Below are 19,784 nucleotides of genomic sequence, written 5' to 3' on the forward strand. Positions count from 1 at the left end.
TTTGCCCATTTGTAAATTAACCTTTCTGACCTGGAATATATGTTTTGCTTGAGTCACAAACATGTTTTTTCTTTTTCAGAGTCAGCTGCGCAAAAGAATATGACCATAACTCTTTTTAAGATCCATTGTGGTCAGGAACCTAGACTTAGGGCCTGATTCAGACCTGCTCGCGAGCGCACAGAATTTTCACTCGCTGCGGGACTCACTACAAGACGGTGCGGCTGTCGATTGTGATTGACAGCTCACACCATTTTGTAGGCGTGCAGGGGGGGTGGCTGGACAAATGGAGGCGTTCCTGAAGGAACGCCTGCCGTTTGTGGGCGGCCCTACTGTTATCACCTGTGATGTCAGTAGTGAGCTTCCTGCTCTATTAGAGCAGGAAGTTCACTGGTGCTTGCGGTGGACGAGACCCTACCACAAGGGTCTGGTCGCAAGCCCGATGGTCGCGACCATCACCTGGCCGCCTGCTAAAGCTGTGGGTGGTCACCCACAGCTTAGCGAGCGGCCTGGAGGCCAGCCAAAAAAAAAAAAACAGGCCGCCCTGATTCAGAGCGAGCGCTCACAAAGAGCGTCCGGCTCTGAATCAGGGCCTTAGACCATTGTCTCTCAAATCAAACAGTCAGGGATCTATGTGCATGTTTTCAAGGTTTCCTCACACAGGGCAGGATGTATCAAATTGTAAAATTAGGTAAAACCTCAAAAATTGCAGTTTTAAGAGGTATAGCGCAATACTGTACATATGTATTAAAAAGTTCCACAGTCTGCGGCAGATACCTGCTGCACACTAGCAGCACTGCAAGACTCCTAGAAATCTATGGGGTAGCAGCGTGCTTATATGCAGCTACTGCAGCTCCAGAAAAGTGAGCTTGTGTTGAGTGCTTGTGTCAGAGCTTGTGTTGTGCCTACTAGGCAATTTCATCTACAGTTGGCATTGCCTGCAGAAGTCTATGGCCCTCTTTTCACAAGAAGCCCCAGGATGACAACACTGTGTAATTGTCACCTGGTAGATGACACACCAACAAGTTCTTGCTGGAAAAACTGTGCTTTTCATTGTTCACGTCACAAATAGAACAGCAGACTTTTCTCAAGATTACACCAGACAACCCTCACTCCGGCTAGATACAATTAGTTTGCCTAGTCACTGGCCAACTAGCGGGCATCGGTCACCCCACCCGCAAGAACAAACAGTGCTTATCCGCCACCCAAGCACTACAAACCAATTACAGAAAATGAGATATCAGTTACCCCCCCATATGTGTGTATGTGTGCTGCAAGAGAAACCCAGAGGGAATTTAATCCTGTCTGCACCCTGTTCCTACAGACTCCTTAGGTTTTTACCTAGCTCCCTCTAGTGCCTCTTTGTCACTATCTATCTATCGAACATGTAGAGGGGCACTTGATATTCCAATGTAATAATGCGGGGGTGCATTCCTTAAAATGGTATAGAAATGCGATGTCTGTTAAAAAACAGCAACAGGTGGCACTCCACAGCTTCAGCGACCGACCAGGGTGATGGTCGCGATGGTCCAGACCATCGCGACCATCGGGGCTTGCGATGAAACCCTAAGGTTGGGTCTCGGCAACCGCAAGCCCCAGGGAGCTTCCTGCTCTGATCGAGCAAGAAGCTCCCCAATGACATCACTGCTGATGTCAGTGCGGCCACCCACAAAATGGCAAGCGTTCCGTTAGGAACACCTCCATTTGTGTAGCCACCCCCTTGCCCACAAAAAGGGGCGAGCTGTTGATCAACATCAACAGCCGCCCCTTTTGTAGTGAGCTCCGGAGCGAGAGAATTTCTCTCTCGATCCGGGGCTTGTGCGCGCGTAGTTCGGCCGCTGAGCGTACGCAGGGCCTTAACATCGACCCGGTTGTGAGCGCTCAGCGCTTGCGACAGTGTCTGAATGAGACCCTCTGTCTCCTCCTGTCTTCCTCACTATCTTCCACACTCTGCCTCCTCCTGTCTGCCTCACTATCCTCCACTCTCTGCCTCCTCCATTCTCTGCCTCCTCCTATCTTCCTCACTATCCTCCACTCTGTCTTCCTCCATTTAAAACCCTTATACCCCTTTTACACTGGCCAAATAACCCGGGTTATTGGCATAGTAACTCGGGTCACGGCTGTGTAAAAGGGTCCCTGAAAAATAACTTTTTTTCCAGTGACCTGGCAATCCAAACCAGGGGCAGTATAAACAGGTGTCCTGGGTCCTCCAACCCAGGTCCCATTTACAGCATAGGAACAGCCGGCTCACTAGCGCTCGGACATGATGTAATCTCCAAGCGCATGCAGTGGAGAAGCCCCAGCAAAAATCTGTGTCTAGCTTGTGGTGTAAACGTGTTTCAAGCCATTGTGAGACAGCTTGAAACTCGTGTCCAGTGACCTGGGCTGGATAACTATACTAGCACTACTCACACTCAACATACACACAAACATTAACAAGACCTTAAAATAAAGACTTTAAAGCAAAAAAAACAGACTTTAAACTCACAGAAAAGGACAATTAGACAACTTTCACCACTCAATACAACTGTCACCTATGCAAATAATCTGCTTTTTCCTGCCAACACCTTGCTCTTTTCGCCAACAACTACACCCTAAGTTAGCCAGGGTGTTTCCAGTTTTTTTTAATAAGGTGTGTCAGTGGCACAAGCAGAATTTCTAGAGACGGGTTTCCAAATGCTTGATTTTAGAGTGAGTGTGGCCAGTCCATGAAGAGGGCATACAGATGTGCGCAGTTAGTTTGTTGCTCATAGCGCGCCATTCAGGCCTCCACTGTCGCCCCACGTGATGGCTGTACTGTGGCATACCGTGGTATTCTACAACAAAAGATAAGCCATGGCATGTAATACCCTTCATAACCTCTAGGTGGCGAGTGCTCCACTGATAAAATTTGTACTGCGGTGGGATGTTGAGAGAAATGCTTTCAGTTCAGTAGAGTTCTTTAAAATAACTGAACTTCACTTGCTGTGTCATTATGTAATGCTTCGTGTGCATCTTCTGGTCAATGTTAGCTACTGTACGGCTGCTTTATTGGGACTCGGTACAGTAATATGCATCTACTGTAGGGTCACTTTTGGGGGCAGGTACTTTGCAGCACAGTAATAGAGATGTGTCCACATACATCTATCCTCCGTGTGCTACAAATTGCTCTACACATGACGCAAGAGTGCTGTGTGACTCAGTAGCGCCGAGCGTCTTTTATGCATCTTTTTAGCCTAAAATGCATCTTATTAGCACAAGCAGCTTCTGCTGATTAAAATGATATGCAGCATGCCTATATTCTGTCAGCCAGTATGGGTGTATCTGCAAGCAAATCACTACGTTAAAGTGTTATAGTCGCTATTAGTGTAAAGTAATGTTTCGTGTGCAGATACACCCGAACTGGCTCACAGAATATAGGCATGCTACATATCATTTTAATCAGCAGAAGCTGCTTGTGCTATCAATTCGATTCGCTGTATGATTCAGATGTATTTGAAGGTAAAAAGCTGCATAAAAGACGCTCGCGCTACCGAGTCACGCCATGCCATAACAGAATTCACAGGAGTGCTGTGTGACTCGGTAGCAGCGAGCATCTTTTTTGCGTCTTTTATGCACATTTTTACTCTAAAATGCATCTTATTAGCACAAGCAGCTTTTGATTAAAATGATATGCAGCATGCCTATGTTCTGTGAGCAAGTATTAGTGTATCTACAAGCAAATCCCTACGTTTAAGTATTATAGTTGCTATTAGTGTAACGGAACGTTTCGCATGCAGATACACCCGAACTGGCTCACAGAATATAGGCATGCTGCATATCATTTTAATCAGCAGAAGCTGCTTGTGCTATCAATTCGATTCGCTGTATGATTCAGATGTATTTGAAGGTAAAAAGCTGCATAAAAGACGCTCGCGCTACCGAGTCACGCCATGCCATAACAGAATTCACAGGAGTGCTGTGTGACTCGGTAGCAGCGAGCATCTTTTTTGCGTCTTTTATGCACATTTTTACTCTAAAATGCATCTTATTAGCACAAGCAGCTTTTGATTAAAATGATATGCAGCATGCCTATGTTCTGTGAGCAAGTATTAGTGTATCTACAAGCAAATCCCTACGTTTAAGTATTATAGTCGCTATTAGTGTAACGGAACGTTTCGCATGCAGATACACCCGAACTGGCTCACAGAATATAGGCATGCTGCATATCATTTTAATCAGCAGAAGCTGCTTGTGCTATCAATTCGATTCGCTGTATGATTCAGATGTATTTGAAGGTAAAAAGCTGCATAAAAGACGCTCGCGCTACCGAGTCACGCCATGCCATAACAGAATTCACAGGAGTGCTGTGTGACTCTGTAGCAGCGAGCATCTTTTTTGCGTCTTTTATGCACATTTTTACTCTAAAATGCATCTTATTAGCACAAGCAGCTTTTGATTAAAATGATATGCAGCATGCCTATGTTCTGTCAGCCAGTATGGGTGTATCTGCAAGCAAATCACTACGTTAAAGTGTTATAGTCGCTATTAGTGTAAAGTAATGTTTCGTGTGCAGATACACCCGAACTGGCTCACAGAATATAGGCATGCTGCATATCACTTTAATCAGCAGAAGCTGCTTGTGCTATCAATTCGATTCGCTGTATGATTCAGATGTATTTGAAGGTAAAAAGCTGCATAAAAGACGCTCGCGCTACCGAGTCACGCCATGCCATAACAGAATTCACAGGAGTGCTTTGTGACTCGGTAGCAGCGAGCATCTTTTTTGCGTCTTTTATGCACATTTTTACTCTAAAATGCATCTTATTAGCACAAGCAGCTTTTGATTAAAATGATATGCAGCATGCCTATGTTCTGTGAGCAAGTATTAGTGTATCTACAAGCAAATCCCTACGTTTAAGTATTATAGTCGCTATTAGTGTAACGGAACGTTTCGCATGCAGATACACCCGAACTGGCTCACAGAATATAGGCATGCTGCATATCATTTTAATCAGCAGAAGTTGCTTGTGCTATCAATTCGATTAGCTGTATGATTCAGATGCATTTGAATGTAAAAAGTTGCATAAAAGATACTCGCGCTACCAAGTCACGCCATGCCATAATAGCATTCACACACACCACCAAATGATTTATTTTTAATCTGGTAATGAAGATTCAAAAGACGAAGAAAAAAAAACTCCCCTTCCATGATTCGAACCCCAGACCACAAAGTGCAAGGCGCAGACCTTACCCACTAGCCTACACACTCTAGCCATGTTGAGAGCTGCACCTGTCGTGTAGGTGATGTGAAGTGTGCAAATTAAAGCAGGCAATGTGTACAATGTCAATAGCGGGCTCAGCATGCGGCAGCATTGAATAGAAGCGAATGATGGTGGGGGTGAGCCATACAATGAGCTCAATGGAGTTGAATAGTAATTGTGTGATGGTGGGGGGAGGTGGTTAAGGAACTTGGGTGGCCATACACAGAGAGGAAGGGAGAAGGGAAGTGCAAAGTAGTGTATTTTAAAAGTATTGAACCTGACATGATCTCTCTTTATGAAAAACTTGCCCCGTTATGTGTACAATACAATGTCTACTGTATAGCAGAAATGCCAAGTGGTGGGATGTCGAGAGAAATGTTTTGAGTCTAAGGTCACAGGAGTGCTGTGTGACTCGGTAGCGCCGAGTGTCTGTTATGCATCTTTTTACCCTAAAATGCATCTTACAGCACAAGCAGCTTCTGCTGATTAAAATGATATGCAGCATGCCTATGTTCTGTGAGCCAGTATGGGTGTATCTGCAAGCAAATCATTACATTAAAGTGTTGCAGTCGTTATTAGTGTAAAGTAAAGTTTTGCGTGCAGATACACCCGAACTGGCTCACAGAATATTGGCATGCTGCATATCATTTTACTCAGCAGAAGCTGCTTGTGCTATCAATGTGATTCGCTGTATGATTCAGATGCATTTTGAAGGTAAAAAGTTGCATAAAAGACGCTTGCGCTACAGAGTCATCATGTCTTAGTGAAAGCTGTGTATGCCTGTGACCCCTGTCTGAGCCCTATATATTTTTTTTTCACAGTACAGGACTCACACACATACTGTTATTATTTAATACTTTATTACATTCTTCTACAGCCCTGATTCCATGACCAAAATGCTATACTATAGTGTACCCAATCACAGCTTCTGTCAATCATCGGGCAGTGATACAGAAGATGCATTTGAACACTGACGCATGTGCTGTGTAGTTTAAGAAAAGGGACACCTGGTGGACAAAAAGTTGTATTACCCGATATGAATTTTTTTTCCAGTGCTACGCTACGTTCCGTTAAGAAACATTCTGTGTGGAGCGACTCAAGACTTCTGTGTGGCGCGAGATGCATGGTGCTCTACATGGCTGTATGGAGCAACAATCTAGCTGGGCACATCTGTAATTAGCACTCAACCAGCTTTAATATGTGTCATAATTCCAGCATATACAGGACCAGGGATCACAGTAAGCCATTAAATGCAGCAGTAGGGCCATCCTGCCTGAGCTGAATGTTCTTATTTCAGATGTGTGCTCCATTCCAAAGCACTGGAGCAAGTCTGGGAGTCTGGGGGAGCAGCAAAAGAACCTATCACTGCCCTGGACAAATATATGTACATATTGGTCTCCTTATGCACTGGATAGTGTATTATTGTATAGTATTAACCCTATTGATGTTCTATAGCAGTAGATCCCTAACAGTGCTTGTTTTCCAGATCTCCTAGTTGGTGCACAGGTGTATTTATTACTGGCTGACACATGTTAACAGATCCACAGGTGGTATTAATTATTTCATTTGTGATACTGAGAAAAACGTGAAGCACTAGTAAAATTCTCGTATGACTATTTCTATTGTGGTCACGGCGTGGGCTGGGGAGGGGCGTTTCCAGGCACCCGGAAACCTCCCCTGCGTTTGCGTATGTGTGTGGGGGTCTTTAAGTGTATGTGACATGTTTTGGCCAATAGGGATACAATTGTATAATAAAGCTGATTTTCAGTTGATTTTAGATTCTGAGTGTGAATTCACCAGATTTAGAACTTCACACAAAAATCATATCACCATCGATTTCATAATAGAACCAAAAAAACAATTCTTAGTAAATACACTATTTTGAATAGACATACAGGAGTCAGTCAATTTGATTTTGACCTACATCCAAAATCAACTTTCAGTATATTTACCCCCTGGGCCTGTAGGATTATCATTCTCTTGATTTATAACCTGTTTCTTTTTCCCTCAAAGAGACTCATTCAATAATACCTTTTGCAACTTAGAACCAGACTTGCACACTATAGTTTTTTCTCAGTAAAGATCAGGATGATTGTATGAGAAAACATTCAGCAAACTTTGGCAGTCCCAAAGACTTCTCTAACCAGTCAGTAAAACTTTCCTTCTACAATATGGTTGCTGCAAAACCTGTAATATGGGCTTTCTGGCCACAGAATGAAACAACTCTTACATTGTTCCATTATTGAAAAATTGTATATGGCATGTTGCATACATGGAAACAAGTTACTTAATGCATATACAATAATAAAAAAGTACCACAGTAATTGCCTCCTGACTACTGTACCTGTTGTCTTTACAATTCTGAAGACCTCTCATGTGTGTAATGTTCTCTATTTTATTCTAATTTCACACCTGACCAGAGCAGGTAGACCACTGCTTCCCCTCACGGCTATTACACTGCGCTTCATATCAGTCCACGAACTGCATCCAGGATCTGTGTCCAGTGCTGGGATCGCAAATGCAGCATTGGTATGTCAGACACCTCTTGCTGCATTTGCAAGGGCGGAATTGCAAAGCTGCTTACGTACAGCTTTGCAATTGCTTCCACTACTGAATCACCCTCTCTGTATGCTATTGTGACACATTGAGCCGGCATGCGGAGGGCAATTTGCTGAAATTGCTGTGAACAGGTGTCGTATTGCTGCAAAATAACACCAGGCCACATTCAGCCAACCGCACGCGTGAGTTGTTACGGCACTACCATTGGGAGGTACTGGACCATCCTCCCTACAGCTCTGACCTGGCACAGTGTGATTTCCTTCTCTTTGGACCATTGAAGAAGCACCTGGGTGAAAAGTGATTCGCAACCAACAGTGAAGTTCAGCAAGCCATCAACCTGGCTTCAGGTGCTTGACACTGAGTTTTTTATGCAAGGATAGATACCTTGGTGTACCATTGGAACAAAAGCTTAGTCAAGTATGGGGACTATGTGGAAAAAGAATCTGTATCAAGGCCATACTATTGATTATACTTATATGTACGAGTTGAATAAATTTACGCAATGAGAGGTTTTGCTACCTTATTTATTGAACCACCCTCGTAGATAATTCTGTTCATGTTTAAGCGTTATTTTTAAAAAAAAGGACTTTGTGATTATTTTTTATACGTTCAATAAACTGTTTTGTATAGGGTCCAGTGCGAAACACTCATGAGAATTGGTCCCTACACTGTATAACAACTTCTGTCATGATTTTTGCATATCAAGAATCATGAACATAATATATTAATGAGGTCCTCCTGATACCTACCAAAGACATTGACTTTAATATAAGAAATCACTGTGGGTATGTAAACAAGGGGTTAACTTCAGATGATTTGAAATGTTTCCTTTCTGTCATGACAGTGAGCTGTTGGAAGGGAGGGGAGAGGTTGGGGTGATGTAGCTTAGAATGCCCAAGTCCATCTCAGGACACTCCATTCTGCCTGATTGTATAGATATATTGGGAAAAAAAATACATCAAAATACTACCTTAAATAATCTGTATTTGAGAAGATTAGTGGAACAATATAAATGAATAACCTGTATCGTGAATAGACATCAGTCATTAAAAAAAATATGGAGACAATTTATCTCCCCAGGGACTTTATATAACCTAATCATGTTTACAATGCTTATGTGTGAAAGTTCATAACCAGTTTAGTGGGTTCATCATAAAATCTCTTCTACATTCTAGAAAAAAAGTTATACTACCGTAGTTATAGAAATCCTCACTATAATGTTTAAAAAAAAGGGCCAAAAAAAATTAAATAAAAGATTAGCATTCCAGCGCATCTGTGGGGTGAGCTTGATACTTGGGTAAAGAAAATGGTTTAAAAAGTGCTAAAATATGTTAGCAATTAGCAGTTATTGGGCCTCAGTCTTCTACTGAAGAATTGTCCAGACCTTACAGCCTTTTTTTTTTTTTTTCAACTAGAAAGGAAATTGGTTAGTATATTGATATCTCGATATACAAAAAAGATAAAAGGGTTTTTTTTGTTTTCTTTAAGTTTAGTTGATTTAGGAGTCATACGAATTCAAATATAGGGATAATTCTTTATGGTGCATTTATTAAAATTCTTAACATGATTAAGAATACAAGATACAAAAGAGAATTAATTTTAACTTGGTTTTCTTTTTTAAACAAAAGGTTCAAAAAAGTTAAATACATCAAAAAGTGTCTGTATATTTGACAACAGAGCCTTCTAGTTGCCTTTTCTCCACGTATTCCTAAAACGATGGAAGACATTTAAGGGTCATGGCTTGTTTGTCCTTAACAATGCTTTTCTTGGTAATAAACAAGCCTGAGTCCTAGTGCTAGAATATAGTCTAACACAAAATTGGTTTTAATACAGCTAATGATAGTGAAGTAGAAAAAAACAGTAAACATTAAAGAGAAAAGCAAGCGGTATAAAGGGGGCAAAATGCTCTGCATATAATTTTGAGAATACTGAACCATATTCTGCTTGGATAACATGAGTAAAGTAATGAATGCGGGTGCAGGTCTATTTCTGTTCAGAGATCCTCCTCAAACATTGTTTCATGTAAGTGTTCTTATCACGGACTTCAATCACAGCATCTCTGACCAGCTCAATGAACATCTGTGGCCACAGCTTTTGCAGAGATTCATTTTTTATGTTAATGTCAGTTGCTTCGTTTACAAGGTCCATCACGTAGGAGCGGCAGAAAGTTTTCTTCTCAGCAATTTCCTGTGGGGGAAATATTGTTTGGTTATAGCAAATTGATAGTTGCCAACAATTTTACATTTGAATTAACATGGGGTCGCAGCTACTGACACTGTAACGTAGCATTTCGCCTGCAAATATAGCCGCAGTCGCACACAGAATATAGGCATGCCGCATATCATTTTAATTAGCAGAAGCTGCTTGTGCTTCCAATACACATCACTACAGAATTGCACGGCGCTCATGCATTACGTTTAACGCGACTTGTACCGCACGGAGGTAATATGTATGTGGACACATATGTAGTTTGTTGTCAGGCCTACTTTAACAACACTAAATTAATCACTACGGATCACAATATAGCGTATGCATGCAGTTTTACTATGAACTTATGCTAATCCATAGCGATCACAATGCCACCACAGCACCACATAAGGACTCCCACTTCACCTACACACACATCCGTAATGGTTAACAAGACTGCGAAAACATCGGTACAATAGAGTAGAATCAAAGCCTCATGCACAGTTAAGGCAGGTCAGACCTTACTTAGGAATTGCTTACTTCAGTGCACGCTAAGAGGCTTCATGCTGCGTACGGTATCGCAGTGGCCAATATATGCATACCCCTGCAACGCCATTGAAATGCACTGGCACATCTGCGTTCGACCAACCACCTCCCCCATCACCACCCACAAACGGCACTTCCTGTCAATCACTCTGCGATGGGTCTGCGTAGTCACTGCGATCGCAGTCCCGATTGTAGTGGCTAGTTCGCGCATGCGCACTGAGATGCATGCACAGAATGCAACAATTGGCCGATTGCATGAGTTATAAGCAACTACGCTCCTTGCTGAATCAGGCCCTACGTCTGATAGCTGCAATACTGATGGGCCTGCCAAAGTCAGTATTGCTTTTTTATCATAAAGATCCATTTAAAGGACAATACCTTGCAAACTTCTTCTGGATTTAGTGCATTTTTCGCAATTTCGTATGTATTGACACCAGGAGTAATTTAAATTGTATTAGATCCTATACCACTATTTTGTACATCCATTTATTTTGTTTGTATTTATTTTTAATTGAAGATATATATGAGGGTTGTTCAAAAAGTAATGCCTAAATGCTCATAACTCTGAAATAATATGCAACATTTATTTGAAACTTTGTCAGTTTGCAGTTTAATATGTCTGCTAACTATGGCCCTCATTCAGAGCCGCTCGTTAGCGGCAGTACGCTCGTTCCGAGCGATGTTTGCACATCTGCGCATGCGTACGCTTTTTAGTACGCATGCGCGAACCAGTCAGTGCGGCCGAAAATCGTTTGTACGCTATATTGCGAGTGTCTGCTATTTTGAGTGACAGAATGAGGCGTATGTGGGTGGTAACAGGGGAAGGTGCTTGAAAATGGGGAGTGGAGATCCGAACGCAGGCGTGCTTAAAGGTCAAAACGGGCGTTTTATGGGTGTGTATATTTAAAACAGCAGCGTCATTGTCCACGTCACTGGGTTATTTTATAGCCAGAACTGCTCGCAAATTTGTGGTAGCAAACACCAACCACAAGAATAGCGAGCAGTTCATACGCTGGTCGATGTACTCGATTAATCTAATAAATAGCGGACATGACGTAGGATGCGAGCGGCCAGGGGGCGTTTTTAACAAATAAACGAGCGTATGTTTTGCTCGCTCGTTCAGACTTAGAGGTGTGAACAGACTGCAATGTGCGTACGGATCATTTGAATAGCCACCCCTTGTTTTTAAACGAGCGACCACAAATAGCGAACGGCTCTGAATCAGGCCCTATATATGTAGTTTTGTTTAGGTAGTCCAAGAAATACCATCGAATCCAAGATGAAACAAAGAGCTGTCATTGAATTTCTGGAAAGAGAAGGCTGCAGTGCTACAGAAATCCACAGAAAACTGAAAAAAAGTGTATGGTGAGCGTACAATTGACTATAGCAATGTGAGAAGGTGGATGAAGTGTTTTCAATTGGGAGAATAGTCCGTGTGCGACAAACCTCTTGGTGGCACACCATCAACTGCAGTGACAGCAGAGAACCGACACAAAGTCGATGCCATGATTCAGAAAGACCATTGTGTGACCATCAGAAATATCAGTGATGAACTTGAATGTAGCCATGGCACTGTACAATATCCCAAATCATTGATTAGTGTTTTTAAAGTGTGTGCTAAATGGGTTCCAAAGCAATTAACCAGGGTTCAAAAGGCCCAGAGGGTGGAAGTGTGCAATGACCTTTTGACCAACTTTGAAGCCAACCCTGAGACGTTTTTGGAAAATGTCATTACAGGAGATGAGACCTGGGTATTCCTTTATGACCCAGAAACAAACGCCCAATCAAAGCAATGGAAACACCTAAGTTCACCTAGGCCAAAAAAGTTTAAATCACAGTGATTCGTAAACAAAATCATGGCCACATTCTTCTGGGATTGCCGAGGTGTTATTCTCATCGATTACTTGGAACAAAACCAATCAATCAATCAGTGATCGATACATTATTACACTTAAGAAGCTGAAAGAAGCCATCCGCAAAAAAAGGTCAACAATTCGAGTGTCAAATGTCATCTTACACCACGACAATGCCAGACCTCACACTTCGATGGCAACATCTGCAGCCATTGACAAAATGGGGTGGGCAATAATGCCACATCCACCATACATTCCTGATTTGGCCCCTTCTGACTTTCATCTGTTTGGCTCTCTCAAAAACTGTTACCGTGGTCAACATTTTGAAGACATAGAGGTTGTTAAAAACGCCATACATTCCTGGGTCAAACACCAACCACTGGAATTTTTCCAACGTGGATTCACAGCTTGGGTTGAGAGGTGGAGAAAATGTTTGAGGGCAGATGGTGAATTTTTTGAGTACAGATCATTCTGTTACTAAGACTTCAAAGTATTTTACTGCAAATTTTCAAATCTGTACCTATAATAAAATTGAGTTGTAAGCATTTAGGCATTACTTTTTGAACAACCCTCGTATATGCCACTGATGAAGTCCTAATGGATGAAACGCGTTGGGTTGTGTATTATCAGAAGGGAGAAACCTGCCTATTTGAAAACCTGGTCTATAGGGGTTAATGGCAGTTTATATATCATCTTCTTCTGTTGAATAATTGAACAAATTGTGTAAGCATTTTATAAATTTTATATATCAAATTTCTTTTTGAATAAATTTATTGTTCAAAGATCTAACAGTAGGCCATTGGGCCATTTTTTGGGTGTTTTTTTGCGAGTGGGTCTTTTCCAGAAAAGGTTAATTTGGAGCCTATGAAATATATTCACATCTACGTCGAAGTTGGTCCAGTCTATTAAAGAAGAAAAGTGGACTGATTTTATTTTCTCCAAAAGGGACCTTATCGGATACCCCACTGGTGGGGATTCCGATTTGCATAATGTTTTAACTCCACTGGTGTGGGTTTTGAACTGTGAAAACATTTGAAATCTTTTTATTATTCAATTAACTGTTAAGATACCTTTGTGATTTGCACCCTCATTATATTTTGGTCGAGGATTGGTTTGTTCCCACTAACAGGGGTTCATTTTGAGGTGCAGCATATATACCATTAGCGCAAAATAAGGGCATATTTTTTGTATATATATATTTAATATTCACTTCCAATAGTGCATGTTTCCAAACTAAATTTCCCAATGAAAGAAACAAACAAGCAAAAAAACTAACTTTGCCCAAAACTTTACAATCTGATAATGGAGCTATTTTTGATGTTGTATCAGAAGCTAGTAGACATTGAGCCAAAGTCAACAGAGAATTTGTTTTGTTCCTGCCTAAAAGCATTAGATCATGGCTTGGATCATCTAGATCATGGCGTGAGAATCAAGTTGAAAAATGCACAAAATCCTTTCCAGCAAATTATTAGGGGCAAAACAATTTTTATGCTCACAAATAAGCTCAACTGGGGATCCTCATTAACAGGAATTTTTGTGTGTAAAATCAAATCTACTTTACAGTTTTACTGCTGATAGGAGACAGGACTTGTGCAGCAGTCTGTGATTTACTTAAATAAAACAAGAATAAAGAGAAAATGTTTGATTTTGTATGAGCAGTATGATATATGACATGTTTTAGTGTGACAAAGCTGCTTCACTACACAATATTATGTGATTTGTCTTTATTTTAAAATTGAGCTGGAGCCAGATTTAACAGTAGAGTCAAAGCCACTGCTACCGAGATAGATGTACGCCAGTTTGTACGTACAGAAATTGGTTCTGCACATGCCACAAAACAAGCTGTGCACATATATGTGTATGCAGATTTAGTAGTATCCGAGACTTGCGCCTAAATGTGACTTGAGAGGCAGGACTAGGGAGGGAATGGGCAGTCTAATATATAGTACTGCTCACACAATCACGAACAGATGCAGACCCACAAAGCGATGCACAGTAGTTCGTAGTATCAAAGGGTTATGTATGAAATACCAGCGGTGGTGATGCCGGTGGTCAGAATACAGATAGCGGCAGCCCAACATCAGAATCCCGACTCAAAAAGGTAATTACCCTAATCCCAAACCCTTCCCCCCCTGCAGCCTAACCCTCCCTATAGTGCCTAACCCTAACCATCCTCCTAACCCTAATACTTACCATCGGGATGCCGGTGGTCGGGATTCTGGTGCCCGGATTCCGGTGCCTGTATTACTTCCCATATCAAGTGTGGGCACCTAAGGGCTGATGCATATACAGTACATGCAGCTGATGATGGTTGATAGTACTAGCTAACAGTTACTATTGCGGATCCACTGCTGAAGCGGATAATGAGCAATGAAAAAAGCACCTATCAAAGCAAATGTTTAAAAAAAATGGAGTATAAGTGTGTCTGATGCAAGCCTGATATAAACCAAAAGCATATGCTACTGGTGCAGAGCTGCAGGCTTCTTGCCATTCATCCAACGTAGCGTATGCAAAATAATGTACAGTACTTTGATGTGCGCTTTGGTCTTTAGTAAAGCTCACAAATTACAAACTATGCAACAAAGAGGCAGAAACCTGCACATGTCAGATATACTGGGCTCAATTCAATACAAGGCAAATTGAATAGCGCAGGGAAGGAGCTCCCGGAGCTATTCAATTCAGTGCGCTGTTTTGTCGGAGAGTGCCATTTCTCGCGCCTTAAACATGGTGTTTAGTCGCGAGAACCGGCATTCTCCTTCTAAACTGCCCGGCCTGATGCTTTTTCCACGGAACTAAGGGCAGAAAACAGCATCGTGCCTGTAGTTTTGTCGGATTTCTGCTCGCACACAAGGAGGGATGCAAGAAGTCCTTAGTAGGGCTTAACAGTGCACTGTATTGAATAAGCTCCGGGAGCTCCCTCCCGATGCTATTCAATTCGTGTTGAATAGAATTGAGCCCAGTGAGTTGCTCTCTATGTAGAATTCTGCAAATGGCATTTTCAATTTGTATTTTCCCAGAAAGAACTATTTGACATGAAGCATCTGCTGTATTCATCCAGTCTATACTGCACAAATTAAAATCAATGGAGTCAAAACATTTGTTCCAGAATTCCCCAACTAATTTAGTAACTTTGTTTATGTGTCTATTACATTCCTTTTGCTGAAAGTTCCTTCCAAATGTTAGTGACAATATTATTAAACTTTTATATATAGCATAAGTATATTATGCAGCACTTTACAGGGAATGTCTAATCTCTCCCTGTGAGTGGAAATCTAAACACTTGGAGAAAACCCATGTGAACATGGAGACAGTGTTGGACTGGGGCATGAAGGGCCCACCAGGGAATGCAGTGGTAGGGGACCTAGCTTGAGTGTTGTGACCAGCCACCAGAGGGGGTATGGCCAGCCAAAACATTATGGACTTGGCCAACCATTAGAGAGGGCATACAAAAAACAGGGCCCAAAAGAGGTGGCAGGGGTTTGTGAGCACCACCCACTTTGATTGGCAGTAGGGCTAATCTTAGTGTAGTTTCTATAGGAGCAAATCAAGCACCCAAGTTCATCCATGAGCCTACTCCACCCCTAGAGGAGGGGATGGGGCCCTCAGGCAGTGGGGCCCACCGGGGATTTCCCCTGTACCCCTGTGGGCCAGTCCGACCCTGCATGGAGAAGACAAACACCACACAAAATGACCTGGTTCAAATGGAACCAATGACCTACTCACTGTAAGGAAGGCAATGATTCTAACCACTGTCGCACCAATTATACAGCAAGATGGTGTTAGCATTCTAGCAGTTTAAACAAATGGTGATGCCTGCCATTGTAACCTGGAATAGGAAATTACAGATGTCTGTATATATCAAATTCTATGTATTAATAATCTCTGATTATACATAACATTAAATCTGTCTAACATGTTATCTATCCCATATATTTGCAGGAAGCAGACATAAAATACAACAAATCCTAGGAGAGTGGACATTCTCTGCCTTTCATCACTTGGAAGAAGGGAAGTGCAGAAGTCTAAACAGATTTGCAGTCTGCTGGTTAATAAAAATAAATTGCACAATTTATTTCACTGACATACTGTAGGCATAGCCAATGATGTCATAGCAAACATAAGGGACATGTCATGTCATAGCTTTCCGTTCTCTATCAGCACCTATTTGACAAGACTTTAATGGTTTCTGTTGGAGGAGGAATGAAATATTGCACCACACATTAGGTTTCATACTTCACATATATATAGGCTTACCAGATCATCCCCTTAAACCGGCCCGGGACACTCCCAATTGCACAGGTTCTGTGTCTCATTAAAACCAGGTGTAATCCAGGCTTGAAGTCACCCAGCCACAGAACCTGTGTAATTCATGAGTGCCCTGGTTTAGAGGGATAGTATGGTAAGCCTACATATATAGAAATGTGTTTTACTTGTGAGTGTAGAAAATACAGTAGATCATATAATGATGATCTGATTTCTATAGTCAGAGTTAGAATATTATGCAAGTTTGCATGACTACATAACAAGACATAACCTGTTTATGCTGCAGCCATGATGAGGAGTACAAGGATAATTTATGCAGCTGTAAAACTGCAACCCCAGGAAATTCAATGTTTTGACGTCATGGGCTTAGCTTGTGCGACAATATGTTTACAATTGTGCACTTTCTGAGAAGAGCCAAGTGGATTAGGCATAAAACAGAATTTTGGGCTGCGAGAATAGATATTTAAATGAGCTTTAAGCAGTGGAAATTCTGCATTTAGCTTGGTATTTCAACTTGGGCTGGAAGCCACACAGGAATCTTTGCCATGCAAAACGATATAGAAATTTTACATGTTCTCGGAGGTGGCTACAGTCAGACATTGGCCTATAATGTCGGTTGGATGATGTTTGAATGTGGCAAAAACCTCCCCTCTGGCTATGTCAATTTGCTAATTGGGAAATAGGTATGAATGGAAAGGCTATTATTCCTTTATTAACTTTTAATGTCACCATTGCCAAAGAAGTAATGTTACACAAATTGACTGTCCCTGCTCCATCACTCTTAGTACAATTCAAACTGAGCACCCTTACCCGCTTAAATACCCATACCAATATATTGATCTTAGACAGGTGTGCTGGCAAATAATCCAAGATGGCCACAACTGTATATTCTGTTCCGGGTGCAGCAACTAATCAATTTCCACTATACAATTTTTTGACTTAATATATCATTAGCGGCTTAATCCATTAATAGCCGCATATATTGACTCCCATACACAAACTTTTATTATTAAAATATTTGAAATGACTGATTGGTATTTATATTATAATTTTGGTTAACTGTTACATGATCCTATTACGGGTTTCAGGAGGAAAGATGGGTTGGTGTAGATGTATTTTTGATGCTGAAAAAAGGATGCATCTATAATTTCTATTGTGTTTATCTTTATTTTGTATTTTATATTATTATATATATTTCATGTTTGAATATGATCTGATTTTGGGCTTTGAGAATTGGCTATGATGCATAGGCTTGTCCAAAATGGGCCTTCTTATCTGCAACACAATATTTGTTCATTCTGACTGATGCACCTGTATTAGCTTTTTTTCTGAAAATAAAATTGTTGTTTAAAAAAAAAAAAAAAAAAAGAATGTGGTAAATATTGTAAATATCTAAGGGGACAAGTGAAGCTTTTACTTTTCCTATTATGTGCATTCCCACGGTTTACGCAGCAGCACTCCCCATATTCTGTAAATTGGGCACACTTCTATCTATGTGCCGGAAAATAAATTTGAATGTTTACATTTGAAAACAAATCCTTTGTAAGTTGCTAAAAATGACATTTCTGCTTTGCCCACTACCAATAACCTTTCATCAATATTTATGTATTTTTTTTATAAATTAATAACTTGATTATTTTGCTTGAAAATTCAAAACACTTGCATGTATTATCCAATAATACTTGTTTGAAATACAGTAATGCATTCATAGGATAATGTAATCTTTGTAATAAAGAATTAAAATGAATCACTCCAGATGTTATTGAGGTTTCCTTTCATTGTGGCGAGTGTTTATTAGCAAGTACCTTTTAGCGTTATTGAGACACAATGCAGATTAATAAACAATGTCCCTGGGTGTCCCTAGAATTATTTAGAACTTCGTGTTGAATGTTTATACTTTTTACTTCCACTCCCCTTTGCTTTCTGTACATGTTCCCTATCCTTACTTAACCCAGCTAATACATGTATCCACTACCTGAGACCATTATCTTGAAAATAAATAATACTGTACATATTGTATATCCTGTCCACAAAACCTTGGATGGCAATTATTTCCAGACACAGAGGTCTATGTTAATTTTTTGTTCATTACTCAAAAAACCCACATGCTTACACACATTAATAAAGAGAGGGGGAGGAGAAGGGAAAGTCAAATACTGTAAAACAGCGTACAAAATACAGAAACATAGTTTTGCCCAAATGCTCCTGTTTGTCTGCTTTGGGCATTTAGAGGTGCACGCCAACTGAATGACTCTTGGAGCTACTCCTGTATTAGGGGGATGTGGCTACTTTTGCTGGTTTGAAAATGTGGATTGTACAAAAAGTAAAAAAATCACGTCAATGTCAGAAAATTCTAATTGTCATGAGGAGTAAATTGCTGTGAGCTCCCCCGGAAAACAAGAAACATCCAACAAACTGGATCTCAATGTAAAAAAAAAATTAATTCTGCAACTCAAATCTTGTTTTGTTCACGTCTCTATTTCTACCAACGTTTTATGTTGGGGAATCGGAATAAACATGCTTGTCTTACTCATGCATCACTTTGAAAGCTGCATACACCAGGGCACGCCGGCAATACACTGACTACGAGCGCCATTTTAAATTTCAACTCTAACCCGCCAGGAAGTAAGCCGCTGCTTCATAAATAAAGGCCTATGTATTACACACTTGGAGAGGACACCATTTTCATGTCTAAACCATGCACGTAGCTAAAAATCGGGCATATCTATACGGAATTTGCACTGCAGGATCTATACTTTTTGTGCTGTTGGAAATTACCCTTTTAGTGTCTCAATTATAGTTAATGCAAATACACCAATAAGAGGGTATTTTGCGAAATGTCTTGGGGAAACTGTTACGCCACCATGCATGTATTTCAAAATACTTCTCTCCACTCAGTCCTCCAATCCCCATCATCTCTTTGTTTCCTTCTACTCCCTCCTCATCTTCCCTCCTCTCTTTCCGTTACTGACTTTGCCACTCACTTCACAATTAACATTGAAACAATCTGTCAACATATCATTTCCCACCTGGCCCACCATACTCCACCCTTTCCCTTCCCATCCAGCCTCCTCCCCTCCAGTCTCCACCCATATTATCCCTCCATCTTGCCGAATCTGACTCCCTTCCTGGCAGAAAGAAGGTCATTGCTAATTTA

General features: G+C 41.1%; 1 protein-coding gene across 3 annotated transcripts in view; it reads right to left on the reverse strand.

Moving 5' to 3' along the window:
- Positions 1-9,324: 9,324 nt before the first annotated feature.
- The window catches only part of LRRC49 (leucine rich repeat containing 49), a 167,527-nt gene continuing 157,067 nt past the window's right edge, over positions 9,325-19,784 (reverse strand). For all 3 annotated transcript variants that reach the window (XM_088443365.1, XM_088443375.1, XM_088443355.1), the window contains one exon: positions 9,325-9,965. In XM_088443365.1, coding sequence (XP_088299491.1) covers positions 9,762-9,965 — 204 coding nt within the window. In that variant the 3' untranslated portion in view covers positions 9,325-9,761. The remainder of the gene's footprint in view (positions 9,966-19,784) is intronic.

The sequence above is a fragment of the Taudactylus pleione genome, unplaced genomic scaffold (genome assembly GCF_031769625.1).
Source record: "Taudactylus pleione unplaced genomic scaffold, aTauple2 ptg000019l, whole genome shotgun sequence".
Classification (NCBI taxonomy): Eukaryota; Metazoa; Chordata; class Amphibia; order Anura; family Myobatrachidae; genus Taudactylus; species Taudactylus pleione.